General features: G+C 40.8%; 1 protein-coding gene across 1 annotated transcript in view; it reads left to right on the forward strand.

Annotated features, from left to right (window-relative positions):
* Positions 1-25468, forward strand: part of LOC130142902 (chondroitin sulfate proteoglycan 4-like) — a 44427-nt gene that overhangs the window by 2137 nt on the left and 16822 nt on the right. Inside the window, exons 2-6 of the mRNA XM_056325372.1 lie at positions 8455-8618; positions 10610-14179; positions 15046-15516; positions 16313-16489; positions 21935-22133. Of these exons, the coding sequence (XP_056181347.1) occupies positions 8455-8618; positions 10610-14179; positions 15046-15516; positions 16313-16489; positions 21935-22133 (4581 nt within the window). The remainder of the gene's footprint in view (positions 1-8454; positions 8619-10609; positions 14180-15045; positions 15517-16312; positions 16490-21934; positions 22134-25468) is intronic.

Here is a 25468-nt window from a genome sequence, read left to right on the forward strand (position 1 = left end):
TCCTGAGTGTGATTCTATGGTAGAACCAGAACTTCATGTCAGCTCTGTTCACTTGACTACAAGACTTATCTTTTATCTGGAAATCACAAAATCATAGACAGTTTTGGGTGGAAGGGACCTTTAAACATCATCTTGACTGGTATGTGAAGTGTTTGTAGATGCAACACAAGGATGTTCCTTACTGTGTACATTTTAGGTGAGTGTAAGAGGCATACAAACTCATAGTGTTTGATTTATCCACAAAATCTCACTGTAGGTCCTACACTGAGAAAGTGTGAATCAGCCCTGAGAATTCACTTTTGAATAATGGTTACATTACCCTTAAGGGGCTAGTGAGTCTGGCAGCTCCCTTTTCGACTTCCATCTTTTCCTGTGCCCCTTATGTGCTGTTAACATCATCTGCTACTGGCTTTAGATAGAGAACGAAGATGAAAGTAGTTTTTTCGTCATGAAGTGGGTTATTTTGGTTCTTTATTTTCTGTCTGTCATTTCGCTACATTATTTCCACCTTTTGTCCTTGTAGCAAAGCTTCATTAATCAAAGTCCTGTTTTGTGAGGTATCAGCACTGTGTTTTGGAGAGTGTAAGATCTGTAAGCAAACCGTATTACCTAAGGTAGTTTGTGGTAACCGGTAGTGCTTTTCAGCCTCACCAATTGAATCTGATCATATCTGTGATGCAGTAAGTACTGAGTTAAAAAAGGAACATTCAAAATACGATTCCATCTAGCTGTAAGAGAAAATTAAGAAGCTGTGAGTGCATTTTTGTTTATGAGGATATATTTTCTGTAGGTTTATTTCCCCCAGGTGACAATATTAATTGCTGCTGAGTCAGACTGAAAGGACGTTCACTTTTTCCTCCCCCTACAACAGTGAGAGGCATTGAGATCCACTGTGTGAGGGTAGTCTTCATTTCGTCATGCTCATGAAGTTCTAGACTTAATGGACTTTGAAGTACTAACTAGTCTTAACGGACAGTCACCCAGACTGTAAGATTTTCTAACAGGAGGTGAGGTTTCAATGAGAAACTTGGGAAAAATGAGCTAGCAATGTGATTCTTCACTGCTGTTCAGAAACAAAAAAGCAAATATGAAATTACTTTTAGGAAAGTAATTGCTGTGAAATTTTATTTTCTGACTGCTAGTTTGAGCTTTGAATTGCCAGAACTGATCATCTTGATTTCTAGAATATGCAGTTCCAGATGACTCCATGAAACCCATGGCAATTTATTTTACTATTTGCATTATATTTTAAAAGACAGTGATTTTTATCACAGATGTGCTATGAAGTATACACAGACCTTTCCAAAGTTCCAACAAAATGTTCCCATGTAAGGTATTTTGCCTGAAAGAATTATTTTTCCGTTAGGACAGCTTCATATGATGAATTCTTTTTATCCTATCTTCATAGCATCTTTTTCATACCACTTGGATAAGGCTTTTTTTTAGAAGCTTTAGTATAAATTATTCCCTCTTAAAGTAATTGTATTCAAGTGCTAGAACCCAGTATCTGTTTCTCCAAAATATTTCTATTTACTCTAAATTTAGGATTCTGCTATAATTACAATGATTTGAAACATTACTGGCAGATTCAAGGTGAAAGAAGGAAATACAACTGGATAGGGAAATAAATGTGCAAATCACAAACTGTTGGAACAAACGCTTGCAGCATGTGAATCACTTCAGCTCATTTGTTCTGATAAATGGTTCCAGCAAAGTTCCTCAGTACAGAACTGAAACATGCTAAAACTACAAACTTTTGTAGGAGCAGAGTCAGTATTTGTGTAACTAGGGAATTCACTTTGCAGAGGACTGACAGCTCTTTTGGTGGTGCAGTGATTGAAGTCTTGGATCTGGGTGCAAAGCTCTGTTAGCTGGAAGGAGCTAGAGAAATGGTCTGTTTCTGTGGGACAGCTCTAAGCGTGTTTGTAGTGCAGAATGTGAGTCCATGCGGTAATTGTAAATGTATTCTTTTTTTCTGGCGGAGTACTGATAAAAGCTTGTTACATTTGGTACCTGGAATTTGGTACTCTTTCACTAAGGTTCTCTCTCTTTTTAGTCTGTCTCCAGTTGTGCTGTACAATCAGAGTAAACAAGGCTTATCAAAGTTATTAATATCACAACAGCTTATTTATATTTGGTATTAACAGGCTCTGAACACTTGTTTCCATCACTCAAATTCTATACCAAGGGAGACCCTTCCTATTATATTTATGTTGGAGGTTGTGTACTTGTTTTTCCTGTGGTTAAGGGGAACAGTTAGGACCTGCATCTTCATCCATTGGAACCTGCTTATTTTATCTTAGTTACAACAGGTGCTATTTAGGATTCAGGGTATCTCTCATTGTTTGCCTAGCATTTAGTGCATGAGGACTCTTAATGAGGCTTCAAGCTGTACTTTCATATAGCCTGAAGGTATTTTTACTATATGGAAACCTGCCTTCACCTCTAGATTGCACAACCCTTCCACCTCTCACTGGAGCACCCTAAAAGTGGTGGTAGCATAAAAGAAATGTATCAGTATGAAAAACTGCTGTGCTGTTTTGAGAAGGGAGGGACAAAGGTTGAGAGGAAAGACAAAGTTATACTACTTCGGTTTCTCTACAGCCTTGAAGTGAGCTCTCAGAGAATGTGCCTACAGTCTAATATTAGTGTGAAAAAGCTCTGCTCTCCTAAAGGAGATGTCACACCTTTTTCACTAACCACAAGGAGAAGCGGACTGCACTTTTAGCCAGGGCTTCTACTTGAACATCTAAAATAGCAGAGTCAAAAAAATACCTGAATTTTTCAACAGACAGAAAACCACTGTTTGGCAGATTAATATTAATCTGAGCTACCTGTGCCAGCTGATTTCTGTTCCTGTTATACTTTTGCGAAAGAGCTGCAGGGGACAAAATCTTTAGGGTGCATATCTCAGCTGAACTATGGGAAGCTTATTAATTCAGATACCTGAAACAGATGTTGCTTCTAGATACACTAGAGGTGATGCAGCCAGGACCTCACCAGTCACACCTGATGGTTTATGCACTTGTTGCACTTTGAGTATGCTGTTAAGATGGATGAATTAACCTTTAATTTGACTTTGCATTTTTCACATAGAAAGATAAGTACCTTTATTTTCTTGAAGGGACATTGTATGAATGGAGTACCTTGGGAGGGGTGTGCTTCAACCTTTAGCCGATCAGGCCCTTCTTGGTGTTTGGGGCTCTTAGATGCCAATACACCGTAGGACAGCAGTAGATGGTGAGATAACAGGTTCAAAACTGGTGAATGTGATCCCCGCCCCCCCTTCTTTTTAATTCATTTTTATACAGCCAGCCTGTAGACCTCACTGGTACGGATTATTAGTGAAGCCACTACATGACTACAGTCATCGTCTTTCCATTGAACAGCAAAAAAGCAAAAAAACCTCTCCTGGCATGGCAGTTCTGGAGTTTGAAGAGGATCCTGACCTGCATACATGGGCTATGTTAGACGTCATCCTTTACTTTTGTGATTTTACCTTTAATGACTAAGTAGTGTAATAGATTGCATGACTCCCCTGCCTCTACCCTCCCTGTCCTGTAAAACAAGTCATATATTATTGTTTTCGCAGCAAATTAGCACACTACATGGGAACAGTTTGTCTGAGCAGCAGTAAATTTGTGGCCTAATTATGACATTTATTGTAGTATTGAAACCAGAAGGCCAATATTTTATGTATTAATAGTAAAAAAATGCTTTTGTCTACATCAGAAGAATTCAGGATGTCCAAATACACTTTTAAGTGTTATCTGCGTTGTTTTTCCTTACGCTATAGGCTTCTGGCCAAAGCATTATCTTTAAAGGGCCCAGACACCGGTACATTCTGAACATTTTGAAGATGAAACCATTGTCCAAATACTCTCTTACATGGGAACTATGTAATTTTTCTTTTTTGTTTGAAGATCAGATTAATATTTCCATTTTTTCATATAAAAGGGTGGATATTAGGGGCAGGGAAGTGACCTGCTAAAATCTCTCTCTTTCTTTTTTTCACCTGGCTTGAATGTAAAAACCTGTATGGATTACGTAAGTATGAAAATCTTTCTGGGTTACTGATTCAGGTACAGTAGGGAAAGCCTTTCCATATTACTTCCTTTGGAAAAAAAGGTGTAGAAAGGATCCAAATAAGGGAAGGATTGATATATGGGGACCTTTGGCTGTTTCCTGTCCACAGTGGAGACCAAAAGAAGTTGAGCAGACTTGAAGTCTGCATTGAATTGCTTCCAGTTATGAAATGAGTATGGAATTGTGATCCTGGGGTCACTGTTCTTACTTATGATCCCTGTGCATTGCTGAGAAGATTCATAATTGAGTCTGAAGTGAGAAATACTGACAGAAAAAATGTGAAAAAGGAAAAAAAAATAATTATTTCAGTTAGCTGTTTAGTGTTTTGTTTTCGGATGAATGTGCGTAGCTCATGATAACTGTGGTGAGTCTGAGGTTGGTTTCTTGTAGGTAGATTTCTGGGGTTGTTAGTTTTGGCAACAGAGAAGAGACAAGGTTTTTATCGCTTTGCACTTTGGTGAGTACAGAAGTCAGTAGAAAAATTATTTTGAGTGTGTTGGTTGAATTTGATGAGCTTTTTAATGCTAGCGAATGAAAGCTGAACAAAAGGATAAAATGGAAGCCTAATGCCACCACTAGATGACAAGTGAAGAACTTTTTGCTCTGTGATTATGAAGGCTTTTGCTGTGCCTGGCCTGGTTTATTGTAGTTACTTCTAAGAGGGATGTTGTGGACAGATCTGATTAGCAATCTTCAGTAAAATTACTTGAAACAAATCTTTCAGAACTTACACTTCCCATAGAAATGCTGTCTGTTATGATGGAAATAATGGAAGGGATTTATAACCGCAGTGTGGTATTTCTAGTCAGAGTTGAGGGTTGGCTCTAAGGGCTAAGAGAGATGAGGATCACAAATTAACCAGTAACTCAGGTTGAATGGATCTTTAAATCAGCATCCCAAGTGCTTATGCCTCTATTTCTTTGAGCCTTTGTGTGTATGTATCCATGTCCATGAAAGGATGTTATAGCTGACTCTTCTCAGCTGCTTCTACCCATCTTTTCCCTTTGAGACACAGAGCTGTTATGGAATAGGTTATCTGCCCAGGCACTCCAAAGGAACCGTTCCCTGTATGATAGGCTGAATTCACCTGTTCCAGTAGCAAGGGAGCTTCAAGACGGGTACTGTTGGTTGAGCTCCACATACGTTCCATAATGGTGTAATTAACATCAGATGGTCTATGGTAAAATGTCCCCTTTTCAAAAGCTGTGGCACCAGATTCATTTTGAGGTCACTTCATAATACAGTTTCAGTCAGAAATAATTCTCAAAGAGTCTGTTCTAGAGGAACTTGATTCCTATACTATAATAACATGCTGCTTGGTTTGCTGGGTACTGAAGCAGAAATCACACCAAAGTACTGTAGGTGGTCTTGGCACAAGATCTTATTTAGTGCTGGGTCAGTGCCTAGGCTGATGTTGATCTTCCTGCTGCACCTTCAGTGATGGATTCTGACGCTGAAGTGTTGTGTGGAAGGCAGAAGCTTTAAGTCAAGTTTCTTTTTTCTTTTTCAGGAAATTCATGTATAGTATAAACACCAAACTGTTTCCCAGTGGCACACTGCAAAATATTGACTCTGCAACTGTGTTTCTAGTTATTCTAAGTTGCTCTTAACAATCCATGGATAAATTTATCTTTCTGCTCAGTTGCTTCCCCAAAAATCCAGTGTTTTTTCCCCACATATTTGAGTCTAATGAAAATATGGTATCTTTAAAAGTGGTTTTCAAGTTTCAAAGTTATAATGAAGTCTCTTACTTGTCAGTTCCGTAGGGGTGCTAGGATGTAACGTAGCAAAATGAATGTAACTGTTTCTTGAAGTCTCAGTAGGGTGAGGAGAAGGGTCTGTCTTCTTGAGGTGAAACCTTCTTGTACCTATAACGTACTGAAGTTCTGATGTTACTACAGTGACTGAAGGAAATGAAGTAATCTTTTGATGAAGACAGGTTATTTCAGACAGTTAGGTTATGCTTCCTGGCATCTCTGTGCCTCATTTGCTGAGATGGAGGTCAGGAGACTCCTCTCCCTTACCTGTGTTATTGGGTCCAAAGCTCTATAGGGTAGGGACAATCTCCTGTAGTCCATCTGTATGGTAGATAGAACAGTAACAGTCCTATCCACTGCCATAATATGAATTTACTGTAACATAAAAATTAAAAACATTTAACCTGTGTTCTGGCCTATTAGTAAAAATCCATCCTCACTGAGACTGGGCGTTTGTCTCTAGTTCTGTTATTCCAATACTTGCTTTAAAAGGCAGGACTTTATTAACCCCACAGTAATAAAATTTCTATATACAACAAGTGGCATTGGTTCTCTTACTGTATAGATTTTAATGGAAGAACTGTAAGGTATTTTAGAGCTACTTGATGAAACTTATTTTATGCTAGAAGTAAATTGGTGGGGAAGAACTCCTTTTTGTTCAACTTGGAACTAGTTTTTCTATGTGCAGTGGTGACCCTTCCTTTGCAAGAAATATGTGTACTTCAGTAATCTAAAGTCTTCCCTATGTTTCTCTGGGGACTTTATATAACACACTATTAGATAGCTTTTGGCTGTGGGGTTTGCTGAAATCTTATTCCTGGGAAAGAATTTTTATGTATACTACATCAAATTTTTAGATACTATTAATGATTGTTTCATGAAACAGCTAGTTAATGAGACCTTTGATTTGGTACTCTGTAATGTGCAGAATCCAGTTTAAGAGTCTGAGTTAAAACCACACTTTGTAAGAGTCATCAGAGTGTGTTAGATTCAGCAGAGGGACAGCTGATGTAGACACTGGAACAATTAAACCTCGGAAGTCCTCTGCGGTTATGCTTAATTTTAAAAACTGTGTTGAAATAAGAAAGTTGTCTCAGAATGAAGCTAAAATCTGCAAAATAAGTACTTAACTGGTGGCATCCTTAAAGAGTTGTGTCCAGAAAAACTGAAAGATCAGAAACCCTGGCAGATGTAATGTGGAAATAGACAGGGCTGAAAAAAAAAAAAAACCAGGTCAAAGATCAGCTAGCTGAAGGAATCAAAGCTTTTACTAAATCCTTCTTAAATACATCAAGAACAAAAACCCTGCAGAGGGTCTGTGCAGCCAGTTGATTAAGTTATCAGTATAAAAGCAGCACTCAGAAAGGGCATGACTGCTGCAGAGAAGCTAAATGAAATGGTGTTCACTGCTAATTGGGAAGATTCCCAAACTGAAATTCCTTTTTTCTGGGGGGAATGAGAGGGGTTGACCTAAAAAAACCTCAGGGATGAAATTGCTTACTTGCTAAGGGTAATAACTAATGTCATGCTGTAAAATTCCTGGGTGCATGGAATCCTGGAGGGCAGCAAATTTTATGCCGGTGTAAAACGAGAATGAGCAGGGGACTGTAAACCTGACATCCATACCATTCAAATTTATAGATTTATTTAAAGATAAGTTCTGCTGTACAAACCTCTTGGTGTTTTCTTGATGGGGGTGGGTAAGGTGGCTATGATTTAGATTCCCAAAAAGGCTTTTGGTAAAATTCGTCATCAAAGGCTTTTGAGCAGCCATTGGATAGGAGTGCAGGTCATTGTATATTAAGTAATGGATTAAAAGATAGGAGAAGGGGGTAAATGATTTTTTTTTTTTCTGGTAGGAGTTTTTGAAGATTTGGTCTTGGGATCTGGGCTGTTCAGTGTAGTAATAATGGGGATATTAAAGGCAGTGAGTAGTCAAATGAGAAAGTTTGCTAGTCTAACTGTTCTTCAAGGCAGAGGGGAGAAGGGAGTGAAGGAGGTGTGTACCAAACTGAGTGACTGGCCAACAGGGCAGCAGGGTTAGTTGGAGGTTGCATACAGGAAACAAGAGGGCACTTCAGCCTGGAAAAGAGATGGATGAATATAGGAAAAAAATCACAGATAGCAGGAGACCTGTGGGTCTTCTCATTAGAGATGACAGAGGATGTCTGTGATGGAGATGTAAAAGCATGTTGTAGATGAAGATGTTTCTTTCCAAAGAGAAACTAGAGGAGTACTTCAGAGGTAAATCCTTTGGCAGCTGCAAAATACACCAACTATGACAAGCTCAGGAAAACACCTGAAACAAATAATTGGAAGAATTTTTGAAGGGAAGTATTAAATATGATTGCATTGTTCTTCTGATTCTCTGTCATCACTGTTGGAGGTAGGATACTGGGCTATATTCATGGCTTGTCCATACGAGCATGGCCATTGTGCTTTTATCCAGTTGCTTGGACTGGTGAATTTGGTATCTGAGATCTATTTTCATTCATACATAATTAAGTATATGGAGAGTTAATGTAAGGGTTTTTTATTTATTTGGCTGTAGATAAGAAAAAGAGATTTTTTTTGTGTGACTAAATCTCCTGTTTATTTTCCTTTCTTTCAGTATCATTTTATGGTGATAGCTTTGTGGAGTTGAGCATGACAGAAGCATCCTCTCAGACATCCTTACAGTTGCGGTTTCGAACAAGCAAGGCACATGGACTGCTTTTTCTTGCAGCTGGGAAGAAGGATTATTGTTTAATGGAGCTACGTGCAGGAAATGTTCAGGTGTGGTTTATGACTATAGCTAAAACCATATGTGTAGCCTGTATTGTTTAGTATTTTTCTTTAAGCTGTTATCTATAACAATTCTCAAAGTTTGTTTTAAAAAAATTGAAAAATCACATAATTGATAATTTCAAAATATTGTATTTATTTCTTACTCTCATAGTTATTAAAAGTGGCCTTTAAGAGCCTTTGAGATCTCTAGATCATAGAATCATAGAGTGGTTTGGGTTGGAAGGGACCTTAAAGATCATCTAGTTCCAACCTCCCGGCCATGGGCAGGGACACCTTCCGCTAGACCAGGTTGCTCCAAGCCCCATCCAGCCTGGCCTTGAACACTGCCAGGGTGGGGCTTCCACAGCTGCTCTGGGCAGCCTGTGCCAGTGTCTCACCACCCTCACAGTAAACAATTTCTTCCTTATATCTAATGTAAATCTGCCCTCTTTCAATTTAAAGCCATTCCCCCTTGTCCTGTCACTCCATGCCCTTGTACAAAGTCCCTCTCCAGCTTTCTTGTAGGCCCCTGTTGGGTACTGGAAGGCTGCTATAAGGTCTCCCTGGAGCCTTCTCTTCTCCAGGCTGAACACCCCCAGCTGTCTCAGCCTGTCTTTATAGGAGAGGTGCCCAGCTCTCTGATCGTTTTTGTGGCCTTCCTCTGGACTTGCTTCAACTGGTCCATGTCCTTATTACTGTCTGAAGGACCCCAGAGCTGAACATGGTACTCCAGGCAGGGTCTCAAGAGGGCAGCATAGAGGGGACAATCAGCTCCCTTGACCTGCTGGCCACACTTCTTTTGATGCAGACCAGGACATGGTTGGCTTTCTGGGCTGTGAGCGCATGTTGCTGGGTCATGTTGAGGTTTTTGTCCACCAGCACCTCCAAGCCCTTCTCCTCAGGACAGCTCTCAATCCATTCTCCACCCAGCCTGTGATTTTTCTTGGGGTTGCCCTGTCTCAGGTGCAGGACCTTGCACTTGGCCTTCTTGAACTTCATGAGGTTCGCATGGGCCCACCTCTCCAGCCTGCCAAGGCCCCTGTGGATGGCATCCCTTCCCTCCAGCGTGTCGATGGCACCACACAGCTTGGTGTTGTCAGCAAACTTGCTGAGGGTGCACTCAGTCCCACTGGCCATGTTGCTGACAAAGGTGTTAAGCAGTGCTGGTCCCAGCACTGATCCCTGAGCAATGCCACTCCTCATTGATCTCCCCTTGGACATCAAACCGTTGACCACAACCCTTTGAGTACGACCATCCACATTATTCACCACCCTTATCCACTGAGTGGTGCACCCAGGAAATCCACGTCTCTCCAGTTCAGAGACAAGGATGTTGTGCAGGACACTGTTAAAAGCTTTGTACAAGTCCAAGTATGTTGTCAGTTGCTCTTCCCTCATCCACCAGCGCTGTAATCCCATCATAGAAGGCCATTGAATTTGTCAGGCTTGACTTGCCCTTAGTGAAGCCATGCTGGATGTCACCAGTGACCTCCTTATTTTCCATGTGCCTTAGCATAGTTTTCAGGAGGATCTAAGGATTCTGAGATGAGACTGACCAGCCTGTAGTTTCCTGCGTCTTCCTCATTTCCACTGAAATCAAGATCGTTGTGTTAAGATCAAATTGGATCATTGTGTTCAATGCATGATGTTCAGGAAAGGCAGAATTTCTGATTTGATAGTGTTAGTTAGCATCATAGAAAATGTTTGGATCCAAATAATAGTTTTTCTGCAGGGTAAGTTCTTGAAAGATCATTGTCACTTGGGTTCTCAGGAGTCCTAGTTGGACTGCTGAGGAGCCCATTCGCCCTTTTGTAATTATTCAAGTCATACTTGTGATGCCAAGTAAGCCTACACAAAATTTTAGTGGGATTTTATTTTTTCAATTATAATTTGTAAATTTTGTGCTTAATATGAAAAGTAATGTATTAACTATATTTTAATATATGATTGTGAAAAATACCACTTTGGATTTTGATAGGTAAAATTCTCTTCTCTTGCAGTTGAGAATTAACTTTGGCATGGGGGAACGAGTACTGCATTCTCAGCAAAGATCTCAGCTGAATGATTTAGCTTGGCACCTGGTTGAACTACATCATGAACATGATAATGTCACATTAGTAACTGATAAACATGATAGAACGAGTGCAAAAATGCCTGGAATTCTCTATGAATTAAATATAGATTATGGAATCTACATAGGTGGTACTAGTAAACTTGAAGTTCCCTACCTTGTTGGAGCACTACCTGGTTTCCGAGGGTGTATTGATGACATGTTGTTCAATCAGCTGGACATTCTGATGCCTCTGAGACCTTCTCCTGGCTTTAAAAATCTCCATGAAGTTTCAGTGGGATGCAGTGATGAATTCTTCGCAGATGAAGATGAACCCATTAGTTTCTTCAGTTCCAGATCCTATGTTTCTTTCCCATCATGGAATGTTGACGACGAGGGAATCTTGGAGTTTACATTGCAAACCTCAGCTGCACGTGGCTTGCTGCTTTACCATCCTGGGCAAGCGGGAGATTTCATTGCAATGGAAATTGAAGACGGATTAATTAAAGCCTGTGTTGGAAAACATAAAAGTAGAACCCAGCTTTCCTCTCGTAGGTCAGTCAATGATAGTCATTGGCACTACATCAAACTGAAATTTACTGCAGAGTATTTGCAGCTGACATTGGATGAAGAAACTGTGAAAAAATCATTGCCTCCCCACAGTAAGCTGCCGCTTCTGAAGGGGTCTCTTTTTGTAGGTGGTGTAGATGACAGCACACGATTAGAGCTGATTAAGTTAGAGCTAATCTCAGTGTCTGGAAAGTATGCCAGAGGAGGATCCTTCAAAGGTTGCTTAAGAGACCTGAAAACCAATTCAGAAAAGAAATCACTGAAGAATGTTCTGGTAACAAAGGACATTTCAGCTGGATGTGAAACAGAAAGTACCTTTAATAAAAATCTTTCTTCAGACATGGCTGTAAAGAACCCTACTGTGAAAGCCGCCCCAACATTTGCCATTTCCCCTGAAAGCTCTGTCTCTCTGGGCAAGGAAGACAAAAGTCCCCTTTTAGTTCTAAGTAACTTGATTGTGCTAGAGGGTGGACAAGCTTCACTTGAATCTAAACATATAAAAGTCAACTTAGACTTTCAGAAATTAGGGATTCATCAATCACAAATTCTATTTGAAATAAAGGAACGACCCTCTCATGGAGACTTAAAGCTAGACGTTGAACCAGCGCAGGAGGTAAATATGTTTACTATGAATGATTTGTGGCAAGGGAAGATTCTTTATGTCCATGATGGCTCTGAGGACACTTACGATTATTTTAATTTCTCCATTTCTACCACTAGTGAGAAGATTGTGCCTCCATATTTGCAAGGAAATGAGCATCATGTGTTCAGCATTACTGTCACTCCAGTAAATGATGCACCTGAGATCACACTTCCTGAGGGAAACTTGCTGCTTCTCTTAGAGAACTCCAAAAAACGTTTGACTAGTGATCTGATAAAAGTTCTAGATAGGGATACAGATCCTATGGATCTTAGTCTTTCAGTGCTTGGAAATCTGAATGCAGATGCAGGATTTTTAGAAAATTCAAAGCATCCTGGAAAACCTATTACTACTTTTTCTAACGAGAATTTAAGAGAAGGCAATGTTTTCTTTGTCCACACAGGTGTCAAGAACTCAAGGATTGTTCTGAGGGTGAGTGATGGGGAGAAGGTGAGCAACACTGTTGTGTTACGTGTCATGGCAGTTCCTCTGGATTACAGAGTTGTCAACAACTCAGGGGTAAAGCTACTCCAGGGTGTTACAGCTCTGATCACACCTAGGCATCTCGCAGTTGAAACAAATGCCAACCTCCAGGAGCTGGAGATACGGTATGACATCACAGAGCCACCACAGTTTGGGGAAGTCCAAAGACAGCATTCCAGCGGGGAATGGAAACAAGTCAACTCTTTTTCTCAACGCTCTGTTCAGCGCAGCCGTGTGAGATACTGTAGCACTTTTAAAGAAATTCAGATGGAAAACGTAACTGATCAATTTAAATTCAAAGTCAACATAGGGAACAGAATCAGTGAAGAGCACACGTTCCCAATCAAAGTGAAATGGTTAAGGTACAGTTTATTGAAACATGCTCCTCTGGAAGTTGAAAAATCAAAAAAAACCACCTTGAATTCAGATAATCTTTTTGCTGTGATTGTGGATCTAGAAATACCTGAAGATGAGCTTAATTTTAAATTGCAGTCCCTACCAAAGAATGGACAGATACTGCTTAATGACCAGCCTTTGAAAAAAGATTCAGTCTTTAGCCAGAAAGATATTACTGATGAAAAAGTAGCATATGAATTGATCAGCAAATACCATGAAGACAACTGTGATTCATTTAGATTCCTCATTTCTACAAAGTACCTGGAATCAAATTTATATGACTTTGACGTCTATATCAAATCAGATTTCAGAAACATTATTTTGACCAACAGTGGCCTGACTGTTGCTGAAGGTGAAGGAGAGTTAATAACAAGCACAAAATTGTTTGTGCAAACACCGGATAATAGAACTTTCCAATATAAAGTTACACAGTTTCCTAAGCATGGGAAATTAAAGCTCAGTAAATTTTTAGGCTCATTTGAAAGTAATGACAATGTCACCACTTTCACTAGCAAAGATATAACGGATAACCGCCTTATGTATGTGCACGATGACTCTGAGACAGCGTTTGATGAATTTCTTTTAAGAGCTTCCAGTGAAGAGTCAGGACAGTGGGCAAACTTTGATCCAGAAGTAGAACCTTTCTCAGTAGAAATTAAATTCAACATTTCTGTCCACCTGAAGAATGATGAGAAACCAGTACGTGTAATTGATAAGATATTTAATGTAGTAAGAAATGGGCAGCGATTATTAACTTTGGCAGATCTTTGCTATCATGATCCTGATTCTGATTTTGATGATGGACAGTTGCTATATACTAGACGTGGCATCTCCAATGGGGACTTGGTGTTAACAAATGATACTTTGCACAGACTCTACCAATTCAAACAAGTGGACCTGGAGCAGAAGCAAGTCCTGTTCATACACCGTGGTGCAGATTTTGGGCGTTTTGTGCTCTTTGTGACAGACGGCAAGCACTATACCTCTTCACTTCTGGAAGTTAGCGCCACTGATCCTTATGTTAGGCTGGCAAATAATACAGGCTTGCTGGTTCAGAAAGGGAAAGAGGAAACTGTAACAACAGCTAACCTAAGTGCTGTTACAAATGAAGACATAAGAAATGATCATGAGCTTACATATGAGATTGTCTCTTTCCCAAAATATGGAAGAATATATGTAAATAATCTATTGGTGGATTCTTTTACTCAGCTTGATCTGATAAAGGGGTATGTGACTTACAGGCATGATGGCAGCAACAACCGTATTGACACATTTAACTTTACAATCCATGCTAGAGATGTCCATCTGGATGCTGGAGTGCATGTTCGCATATATCTGGAAAGTCACCAGTTGCCACCAAGGATTGTGAACAAAAACAATCTTTTGGTTGAAGAAGGAAAACCAGTGAAAATCAGTAAAGGAAAACTGCAAGTAAGTTAACTGTGTGTTAATAAAGTGCATAGACCAATAGTGTGCATTTCTCTAGTCTCGTAGCAAGTTTTCTTCACCACTTTCTCAGCTGTTGCAGTGTATTTAGTCTCTGACTTCTTTATCTCCTTTTGGTTTGCAGTAACATGACTGCATTCTGGATGCGTAATTCTGGAGGCTGACACTAGCAAGGTTCCATTTCTAAGAAGGAAAACTGGTTATATTAAAGGAAAAAGCTGCCCATAGTCTTTGACTCTGTTACATATTGGTGCTTGAAAAAGTTAAGATTTGGGCACGCTGCACTTGTATATTTATTTTAGTTGTGACAATTGTTGGTACTTCGTGTATTGTTCTTACTTGAGCTGGTGGGAAATGCCAAGGAAAAAAGGGTTTTGTTTCATTCAGTTTGGAACTAGCCCAGTTAACACTGTCTGGGGATTGCATGCAAAAGTTTAAAAACATAGACTCACAAACCTGTGGTCGTTTCTCTTTGGGTAATGCTTCCCCCTCCATGGTTTGTGTGTAGCCTTGCAGTAACTGCCGCGAGAGGGCTCTGGCAGCACACCACTGTGCTGGCCAAATCCTTCTTGCAGGCAGGGGTCTGCAGTTCTTAGCCACTAGTTAACTCTGCCGTTTGTTCCTATTCAAAATTTAAAAAACTTAATTGGGGTTACAAAACACTGCCATGCCATGTTTATTTAACACATGTCTACTTAAAGGAGCCTGTATTAGGAACTATGTAACCCAGATAAGAATGCCAATTAATTAGGTAGACAAGCTCAGGGTTAAAAGTGAAAAATTCAGAAGAGAGTTATAGAATTTCTCCCATGTCTGTTTAAATAATTTTGGGGTATGTTTTTAAATTTAAGGTTGTTCATGAAAACAGTTCTTCATCTGAGATTGTGTTCACAGTAAGACAGCTTCCAGCACATGGATACATTCGGAAGTTTTCCTCAGAAGAAAATTATCTCAGTGCTGACCAAAGGCCGGTTTTGAGCTTCACACAGCAAGATGTTGATGAGGGAAAAGTTCAGTATGTGCAGACAGTTTCTGACCAACTCGATGACCGTTTTTCTCTGGATGTGACCAATAGTGTCCAAACAGTGAGTGGAATTGAGATCTCTGTAGACATCATCCCCAGAATGATTCCACTAGAAGTACAGAACTTCACGGTAATTGAAGGGGGCTCAAAAGCCCTGGTGGAAGACTACCTTAAAATTTCTAGTAGACACTTTGCAGGACTCAGCTGTGAATTTATTTTAATTGAGCAGCCAAAACATGGGTATATTGAAAACTCTCATGTTCCTGGAATAAAGTTAACCACATTTACCAGAAAACAGGTAATGCATTTAGATCTGCTTTGCTGTAGTCGTGATTAATTCTTTGTATTGCTAAAAGCTATGAGGTGGTTTGGTAGGAAGTGGTGGGATGCATGAGTCTGAGCTTTATTCTGGCCTTGTACTGAAGATCTTTGTGCAGTTGCTACCTTGTCATTTAGGGTGGGGAGGGAGGGTGCCTTGTTGTGGTGAACCACATCACTTCCTTGTGTACCAGTGTTCACACAGACTAGTGTGCTATAATCACAGTAGACTGATGGGGTCACTCACACTTAGGCAGAGTTGTTGGTGTTCTGGAAACCTAAAACAGACAGACTGTGAGTACATTTCGAAAAGACCAGAGGAAATAATGTGTAGATTGAACAAGGAGGAAAATGGAGAAAAAATATTTTTCTTCAGTCATGTCTTTGCTCACAGAGAAGCAGTATATGCATGATAAACTACTTTTCAGTCTTTTAGCTCTAACAACAAAACTGTAAGTCACCATCTACTAAAACTGTATTCAGTTTATAGATTCCAGGAAACATTGTGCTTCAGGATGAAGGGGGAATGCTGAGAATGGCAAAATTAAGATATTCTGGCTAGAGGAATGGGCAGATGAGCTGTAAATTTTGCTGTTGTGAACAGAACAACAAATATAGAGGTACAGATCAGATATGAGCATGAATAAAGTCTTAGAAGTCATAAAAAGTTGAGGCAATAAATACAGAGAGGCATGACAAGACTTGAATATTTTTCTTCTTTCATTGTGGCATTTTCTTTTAGCCTCTTTAATTTTTCCGGTTGTTACATTTTTCAGGTGGGGCAAGAATTAATTTACTATGTTCATGATGGCAGCGAGGAACTGATGGACAATTTTACTGTGATGGTAAATAACACGGAATTGTGGAAACAAAGCTTGCCCCGAACTGTATTTGTAACAGTTACTGCCGTAAATGATGAAGCTCCTGTTATAAAAGTTAACAGAATTCTTCGGGTATGTTTGTCAATCATGTGATGTTGAAATTATTTCTAACCTGATACCAGTTAATGTACCTTCATTAACAGAGCATTAGGTTTGATTCTGGTGGGGCAGTCAATGTAACAAATGGTGGTCCTGGGGTTTAAGTAAATTAGTGTTAATGAAGGGAAGGGGTAGGGTAATGTATATTTAGGGAGATTCTACTTCATCATGAAGAACACTTTCTGCTGTTGTGATGTAAAGTTCATCTAGAAGGCTGACTGAGCTTTATTTTAATCTTAAAGATACATGAAGTCTCTTGGACTGACAGGTCTTGTGGGGTGGGATGGCTTGCACCTGGATCGTTGTGTGTTAGTGTTGTTTGCTAGGGCATCTTGAGGGCTCTTAACGAATGGTGTAGCTTAGAAAAGTACCAGGAGTAGTGATAATGAGAGTGCAAACATCTCACTGTTGTCTTTGGACAGGCTTCAGACCCTGTGCCTCTTGCCTTTAAGTGTACCAAAGGGTCAGACCTGTGGAGGGGCATTCTGCTGCGTGCTTCTCTCTGGATCCCCAGTGGGATGGAGCAAGAGGAGTGAGCAGCATTTTCACTAGCACTTCATTAGGGAATTCACTATGCGTTGGGTATTTCTGATACAAACCAGGAATGTTCCCTTCTTTAGAAGTTTCTGATAAGAGTAATACGATGCAGTCTGTGAAAACTTAGAGTGTTAGAGGTCATCAGAGTATTAGTACAGACACTGAAACTATTACCGTGTGATACTAGGAGCTAAAAAAAGAACATGCTAATTGTGTCTTAACTCCCCCTCTGCCACCAAATTTCTGAAGAAAATTTTAAAATCATTAATGGATGCTACCTTTTGCTCTTAACAGACATAGCTGGCTTCTTAATCTTTTGATTTTTGAAAAAAGTCACTACTATCACTTCAGTTTCAGTGCTGTTTCAGATTTGTTTGTTTATTTATTTGCTTATTTATTTATAGGCTTGTTATTTGTTTGTGTTATAATCATAGTAACCAGAACCAATTTATTGTGAACACTGTACCCATGTAAACCAAAAAGCCCCTGTGTGTAAAGGCTTCCAGTATGAGATCTGATGAGTAAAAATAAATTAGGTGACTGAAAAGCAGAATGAAATGGATATGGGTCAGCTGATGAACCTGTGATCACTGTAAACCAGCTGAGAGGCATCAAGACAGAGAAGATATTTAGGAAGGGGTTTGAATTCTAAGCAGGGTATTTTGATACTACACCATCCCTAGTGCGTATGGTCCAGTTTACAAATTGGTGGCACCCAAAACATGCATGTAATTTTACATAGTTGTGTGTTGCAGAGGAAGAATAGATTGCTGTAAAGATAATCATAACCTTTTGTTGTGTATTTAGCCTCTTCACATGAGAAAGGACATTAATTTTAAAACAGTGATAGTAGTAGTATCGCGTGGCTTTGCAGTGACAGCAGATAGTCTGTGACAGTCTGCAGATGCCTGCAACAAAAGACACCCTGGCTTGTGCAGAGACTGCTGGCAGAAGCACATACTTCACAAGCATTTCAAATTCACAAGAGTAAAACCTTCCCTGGTTAAAGTAATTACAGCGGTATTCTACAGACGTCAGCACAGCACACTGTAATGTTTGTCCAGTCACAGACAAGAGGGGCGTATGTCCAGTTGGATTTTTCTGTGTCTCTCTTCTAGTGCATTAGTGGCATTGAACTGCAGTCTGTTAACACAACTGCAGTGCACTGCACTGCAGCATATGGATTTTTCTAAAAGTATCTGTAAGCCTGGGCTTCCCAAGAACAATGATAACAGAGCTTAACCTAGACAGAGCTAACCTTGGTCCTCTCTTCTGGGGAGGCATTTTGCATGCTACCCAGAACCAGTATCCTGCCTTTGGGCCTGTGGTTTTGCTGGTCATGTGTAAGCTATTGCTGAGAAATAACCTTAGTTTTTGTCATGAGTGGGTACTAATAAGTAGACATATGTCGGATTCATGTACAGACTAAAATGAAGCTGGAAGATACATCCTGGCAGGGACACACTGAGGTGATCCTTCTTCCAAGCGAACTTGCACATCCCAAGTAGGTGGGGTAAAATGGGTTTTCTTAGTCCTGCTAAATATTGAGATGAGGCAGGCATTCCTGTTTAGGGTGATACTCGCTGGCTCCATATTCTAGCCAAGCAGTCTGTGCTCCTTAAGGACATTGTAGTGGTGAATGTTGAGTTGTTGTGTGTTGCTTTTAGGAAGACAGTAGCTCTTTCATGTCTTTTGAGAAGTTGGAAATGTTCAAAACGTACATAAGTATAAAACAAGGGACCAGTACTCTGAAAACTGAGGTCCAGTAGGATGATTTGACTGAAGTTTAGCACCTCAGAAATTTTGCAGATCTCAATCTAAAGGATTAGAAAGAACTGCTGAACAATCAAAAAATAGGTTAGTATATGGCATCTGCTGTTGAGAAATATCTTATGTGAAAAGCTGCCTTATGTGGCCAGTGATGTTGATGTGGATGTATGAAAGTTAATCTTGGCCTTTGTCACAGGGCTTCTGGCCAAATGCAAGAAACTGTTGGGCATCTGCACACATGCTGAATGGGTCCTTCAACTCTAGCTTCCTCACTTCTGAGGCATCCATAACATCCCTTCTTCAAACAACCTTGTCTGTTGTTGTGAAGGTTATGAACACCACAGGGAGTTTCAGAAGGACAAACAACCAAAAATGTTAGGAATTATTACTGACTTTTCTCTAGGGAGTGAAAGTAAATGATGTTTTTAGGGATTTGTTGGGTGTCCTCCTGCCTTGTGATTTTGTGACATGCTGAAGTATTCACATTAACATAACTTATGAGATACAGAAAGTTGTACTATCCTGAGAACTTCTGTAGTGTATGCTGGTAATCCCTGCATTTAATTTAAAGTCTTTCCATTAGAACAGTAAATGCATGAGGGGTATTTTTATTTAGAAACTGCACAGCATTCTAGGTACAATTTCCTAAAATTTCCGCAGGTTCCATTTTTATTTTTTTTTAATGGAGTGGGAATGGAGAAGGGAAATAGGATATTCTTAAGAAGATCATTACCCTGGCATTATTTGCTGTGTTTATGTATATGTTTAAATACGTTTATGGGTCATGATGCTGTGAAATGACCGTATCCTCCTGTTGCCACAAGAGGGCTGTGTTTTCCTAGAATTAGACTTACTTAAAAAACAAATTCAAACACTGTTGTTTTGTTGTATTTATTTTGTTTGATTTCTTTAAATCACTCACCAGAGTATTAAAATGCCCATGAATATAAAGTTTCTGGTAGGATATGTAGCATGCAAGGAGGTATGATAAGCTGGATGCTGTAAGTAGAGCAGAATGAATTAGTTCTTACTGGGGAGGGTCATGAACCTTTTTTGGGACTATGCCTGTGGAATGTGTTAGGCACATGCAGAATTAGTGTAATGCTATGTTCTGGAAGTTCAGATACAGTTTTCATGATGCCCTTCAAGGAGGACTTGATCCCAGACGTGGAAAATAAGACACTTGCGCAGTATTTGCAGTATTCTGGGTGTCAGCTTCCCTACAGCCCTTCTTCAGCTCTTGGATCTCCTTTCATTCCTCAAGGATCATGTTGCAGGTCATGTGCAGTACTTTAAAAAGCATTGTGTGTTAGTGTGCTGGAACAATAGAAATAAACACTGGCCTTACAGAAAAAAAAGCTCAGCTCTTCCTTTAGTAAGAGGAAAAAAATTGAAACTCAATGAATCATTTGTAAACACATGTTTGCAAAATCCTTTCTTATGTTTTTGCATATTCTGTATGTGAACTTTTTTTGTAGAATGATTTGAATCAAGTGCTACTGAGTTAAAGGGTCTCCATACAAAAACAGTGACACTGATGTGGTTATTTGGTGCTGCTCAATAAGGCAGCCTTTACTATTAGTTATTATCCTTTTTGTTTATAGGTGGCATCTTTTATCAAACATCAGTAGTAGTAATTACATTACAGAGAAATATGTATTTCAAGGCAGGAAATAGCTACTTCCTGGTTACAAGATATTTTCTATTATAAAATGGAACACAACTTTTTTTCAAGCTTTTTTTTTTCTAATTAGAAAACACATATAATTTCATTTTAGTATCTCTTATTTCATGGCACCTATTTTGGGACACAATGTAGTCTAAATCTTTCCTTTGTTGAAGTATCATGGCAAAAATCTCAGTGGCTTTAATAGGTTTTCTTCCATGGTTTTTATTAAAAAGCAAAATTGATATGTAGGGAAACATCTGTGGTTGCTGTTTTTTGGTTCTGGCAGAGGTAAAATACCCTTTGTCAGGGATCGTGTTTCCTCTTCAGCCATTTGGTGTGATGTTACTACCAGATACTGGTTAAGTGTACTAAGACCATAGCAAGACAGGAAGGGACAATGCAGTTTTTTGAAGCTCAAACTGAGGTTTTTAAAGGCTCAGATTCTTAAGATAGTACGCTTTAATACAAACTCTGCATGGAAAGAATTGGTATTGATGTATTGAATGCTCATTTCTTGTTGAGATAAATATGTATTGTTCTTTGTTAGTCTTATACTTTTGTTTGTAATTCCAAATAAGTATAGCAAAGATGGAGAGTAAAATGGGCTGTTGCTTATAATTTCCAAACAAGAAATTATCCAGAAAGTCATGGATGAGTTTCAGACAGCAGTCCTTTGTGCTTGAAAGAAGGATCTTGCAGCTTGTGCATATCTTAAGCTAAAAAAATTAATGAAATAATTAAGATTGACTGGAATTAAGTATTGACTTTTATACTGTCTTTCTAAAAACTAGTTAACTATTTTATCTGGAAGCATGACCTTGCAAAGTGGTACGCAACTGTTGGAGGTGTTGATTCCTTCCATCTCCCACTGGACTGAGTACCTCTGTGGGTTGTTCGGAGCACTAAGAAAGGGCCTTTAGTGCGTGTTGTTAGAAGGAAACAATGCAGCTACAAGAAACATTTCATTTGTATTGGAGATTGCGCTGTACCTAGGCTGTTTTTCTTTTTTCTTTTCTGCTGGTGAAAGTAGAACATGTTGAATGCCTTGCCTGCTGTGAAGTACATGACACTAATATTCATGTGTATGTGTTGGAAAGGAGCTCCTTGACTCAGTTATCATAATACAATCTGGTTGTGTTTGTAAGAGTTTGGATAGTGCCTGACAAATAGAGCACTTGTTCGGCTATCTAAAATTCAAACTGTTGTAGGGTGTGTTTGCTTGTATTATTTCATGGCCTTGTTTTTGAAAACCATTTTCCAACATTAACTATTCCAGTACGTGATCAGAGATTTGGATGGACAGTAATGAAACCTGTCATAGCTGCTAGTGTTGCACAGCACAAATCTTTCTTCTTTCTTTTTCTTTGAGTTTTTTTTCACCCCTGTTTTCTTTTGTATGCATTTTCTTTATTACTATTTTTTTATTATCTTTGCTTTTCTAGGTCTGGGTGGGTTCAGTCACGGAAATAACTATTGATGACCTCTGTGCAGAAGACAAGGACTCCTCACCATCAGAACTGATATATTCCATCACTCCACCTAGCAATGGGCACTTGGCTCTGAAATCTTCTCCAAACAAGAGCATCCTTAGTTTTACCCAGGCTCATATAATTGAAGGGCAGCTGGTATTTGTGCACAATGGTATGTGGTTTCAAAAATACCACCTCTGTTACCAAAATATTTCTCCTGTTCAGTATATTTGTGTTTGTAATCCTTTGAAGATCTCTTTGTAATGTCACAAAAATCTCAGAGTACCAGTTATGTGATGCATGATCTCACAAACTAAACAGGAAGGGGCCTAATGACTGCTTAAATGCTTGCTCACCAAGAAACCTTGGTGTATTAGTGGTTCAGTTAGTCACAGTCTTCTTTCTGAAAGCAGGTTTGCGGTAGGGGAATGTTGCTGTGGCTTTCAGAGATGTGAAACCCTTTTTTTTTTTTTTTTACTATTGTCATTGAGAAACTCCTGAAACCTTTCTTCTTGCTACAGTGCAGAGCAATTCATGGACCAACAGTGTCTCAGATACCTACCACAATGTAGTTCTATTCCTGCGCAGCTCAGGGAAATGAAGTTATGGTTCATCTGGGTGATGTCAACCTGTCTTTCAGGCTGTGTAGGAATTTGGCTTTTAAACACTGACTTTTTTCTGCCAGCAGTCAGAGTTAGAGGTCGGGTTATTTGTGCTGCTGCTGCAGAGAGAATGTGTAGGGAACAAAAAAGAAATCAGGGCAGCTTCATGCACCCTTGAGTGGCAGAGCGGGGAAGCCACAGGAATGAACATCCCGGTGGCGTTCCAGCCAGAGCAAGAGTTGGGGCTTTTACAGGGCGATGGCTTCTTTCCTCTTGCTCCAGGTCTGTTACTGTGTTACCTCAACTGAAAGAGGAAAGTAGGTGGTAAAGAAGGAACAAACCCCTTTTGGAGAAGGATATGGAAGAAGTACAGAATCCCAGAACCACAGAATGGTCAGGGTTGGAAGTGGCCTGTGGAGGTCATCTAGTCTAACCCCCCTGCTAGAGCAGGTTGCAAAGAGCCATGTCCAGGCAGGTTTTGAGTGTCTCCAGAGACCTTCTGGGAAACGTGTTCAAGTGCTGTGTCACCCTTAAAGTAAAAAAAATTCTTCCTCATGTTCAAAGGGAACGTCGTGTGTTTCAGGTTGTGCCTGTTGTCCCTTGTCCTGTCTCTGGGAACTACTGAAAAGAGCCTGGCCCCTGTCTGTTGACACTTGTCCTTAAGATACTTGTAGACATTGATAAGATCCCCTCTCAGTCTTCTCCAGGCTAAGCAGGCCCAGGTCCCTCAGCCTGTCCTCAGAAGGGAGATGCTCCAGCCCCCTCACCATCTTCACAGCCCTTCACGGGACCCTCTGCAGTAGTTTCCTGTCTCCCATGAAGCACGGAGCCCAGCACTGGACACAGCACGCCAGATGCGCTTCACCAGGGCAGAGCAGAGGGGAGGATCACCTCCCTCGACCTGCTGGCCACGTTCCCCTAATGCCCCCCAGGATCCCACTGGCCGCCTTGGCCACAGGACACACTGCTGGCTCATGGGCACCTTGCTGTGCTCCAGCACTCCCAGGCCCTTCTCCACAGAGCTGCCTTCCAGCAGGTCAGCCCCAGCCTCTGCTGGTGTGTGGGGTTGTTCCTGCCCAGGTGCAGGACCCTACACTTGCCTCTGCTGAACTTCATCAGGTTCCTCCCCACCCAACTCTCCAGCCTGTCCAGGTCTCGCTGAATGGCAGTGCAGCCTGCTGGGGTATCAGTCCCTGCTCCCAGCTCTGTATCATCAGCAAATCTGCTGAGGGGACACTCAGTCCCTTCACCCAGGTCACTGATGAGTAAGTTGACCAGGACTGGACCCAGCACTGACCCCTGGGGAACACCATGAGCTACAGGCCTCCAGCTGGACTCTGTGCTGCTGATCACAACTCTATGAGCTCTGCCATCCAGCCAGTTCTCCATCCACCTCACTGTCCACCCATCCAGCCCACACTTCCTGAGCTTACCTGTGAGGGTGTTATGGGAGACAGTGCCAAAAGCCTTGCTGAGGTCTCTTTCTTTCATTCGCTGCTCTCCCCTCATCCACCCAGCCAGTCATTCCATCATAGATGGCTATCAGGTTGGTCAGGCATGATTTCCCCTTGGTGAATCCATGCTGGCTGTTCCTGATAACCTTCTTTTCCTCCACATGCTTTGATATGACCTCCAGGATGACCTGTTCCATCACCTTTCCAGGGATGGAGGTGAGGCTGGCCAGCCTGTAGTTTCCCAGGTCCTCCTTGCCCTTTTTGAAGACTGGAGTGACATTTTTCCTTTAGTCCTCAGACATGTCTCCTTCCTCCATGACCTTTCAAAGATGATGGAGAGTGGCTTAGCAATAACATCTGCCAGCTCCCTCAGCACTCCAGAGTGAATCCCATCGGGGCCCATGGATTTGTGGGTGTTAAATTTTCTTAAGTGATCTCTAACATGATCCTTCTTGACTAAGGGAATGTCTTCCTTTTCCCAGATTTCCTCTCTTGCCTCCAGGGTCTGGGATTCCTGAGGGCTGGCCTTGGCAGTGGAGACTGAAGCAAAGAAGGCATTCAGTAACTCCACCTTCTCTGTGTCCTTCATCACCGGCGCTCCCACCTCATTGAGCAGCAGGCCAACATTTTCCCCAGTCATGCTTTTCCTGCTGAGGTACTTGAAGAAACCCTTCTTGTTGTCCTTGACCTCCCTCACCAGATTTAATTCCAAATGGACCTTATCCTTCCTTGTCACCTCCCTGTATGTTCTGTCCACATCCCTATATTCCTCCCAAATGGCCTGTCCATTTTTCCACATCCCATAAACTTCCTTCTTTGCCAGAACTCCTTGCTCATCCATGCAGGCCTCCCGCCCCTTTGCATGATTTCTTATTCATAGAGATGCACTGATCTTGGGCTTGGAGGAAGTGATGCTTGAATATTACACAGCTGCTTTGGACCCCCCTACCTTCTAGGGCCCTAACCCATAGGATTTCTCTAAGCAGGTCCTTGAAGAGGCCAAAGTTAGGTCTCCTGAAGTCCAGGTTTGCAATCCTACTTTTTACCTTGCTGCCTCCACAGCACTTTCTTGCCAGCCCCGAGGCAGGCTGGAATTATTTCTAGTGCTCCCTTGGGTGCAGCAGTCATTCCAGATCTGTGCTGTGTCTTTATAAGGCTTGGTGCAGGTTAAAGTGCTCTGTCTTCCAATGCACTGTCTTGCAGAGTGCATATGCGTTGCTGAGATTGCTTTACAAGCAGCTGCTGGTGAGCTGCAAGTATCCTGCTCAAATAATTTAGTCAGGAAATAAAAGGTCAAGAGCATGGCAAAAGTGAGCCAAGCCATTTAAATTGTTCCGAGAGAGACTTTGACTAAAACCCCTTATGGTGGTAGGACGGTGGTAGTCTCAATGTAATGAAATTAATCCAGTCTTGGGTTCCAGAAAGGGCACATGCACATCTGTAGTCTTAGG

The sequence above is a fragment of the Falco biarmicus genome, chromosome Z (assembly GCF_023638135.1).
Source record: "Falco biarmicus isolate bFalBia1 chromosome Z, bFalBia1.pri, whole genome shotgun sequence".
Lineage (NCBI taxonomy): Eukaryota > Metazoa > Chordata > Aves > Falconiformes > Falconidae > Falco > Falco biarmicus.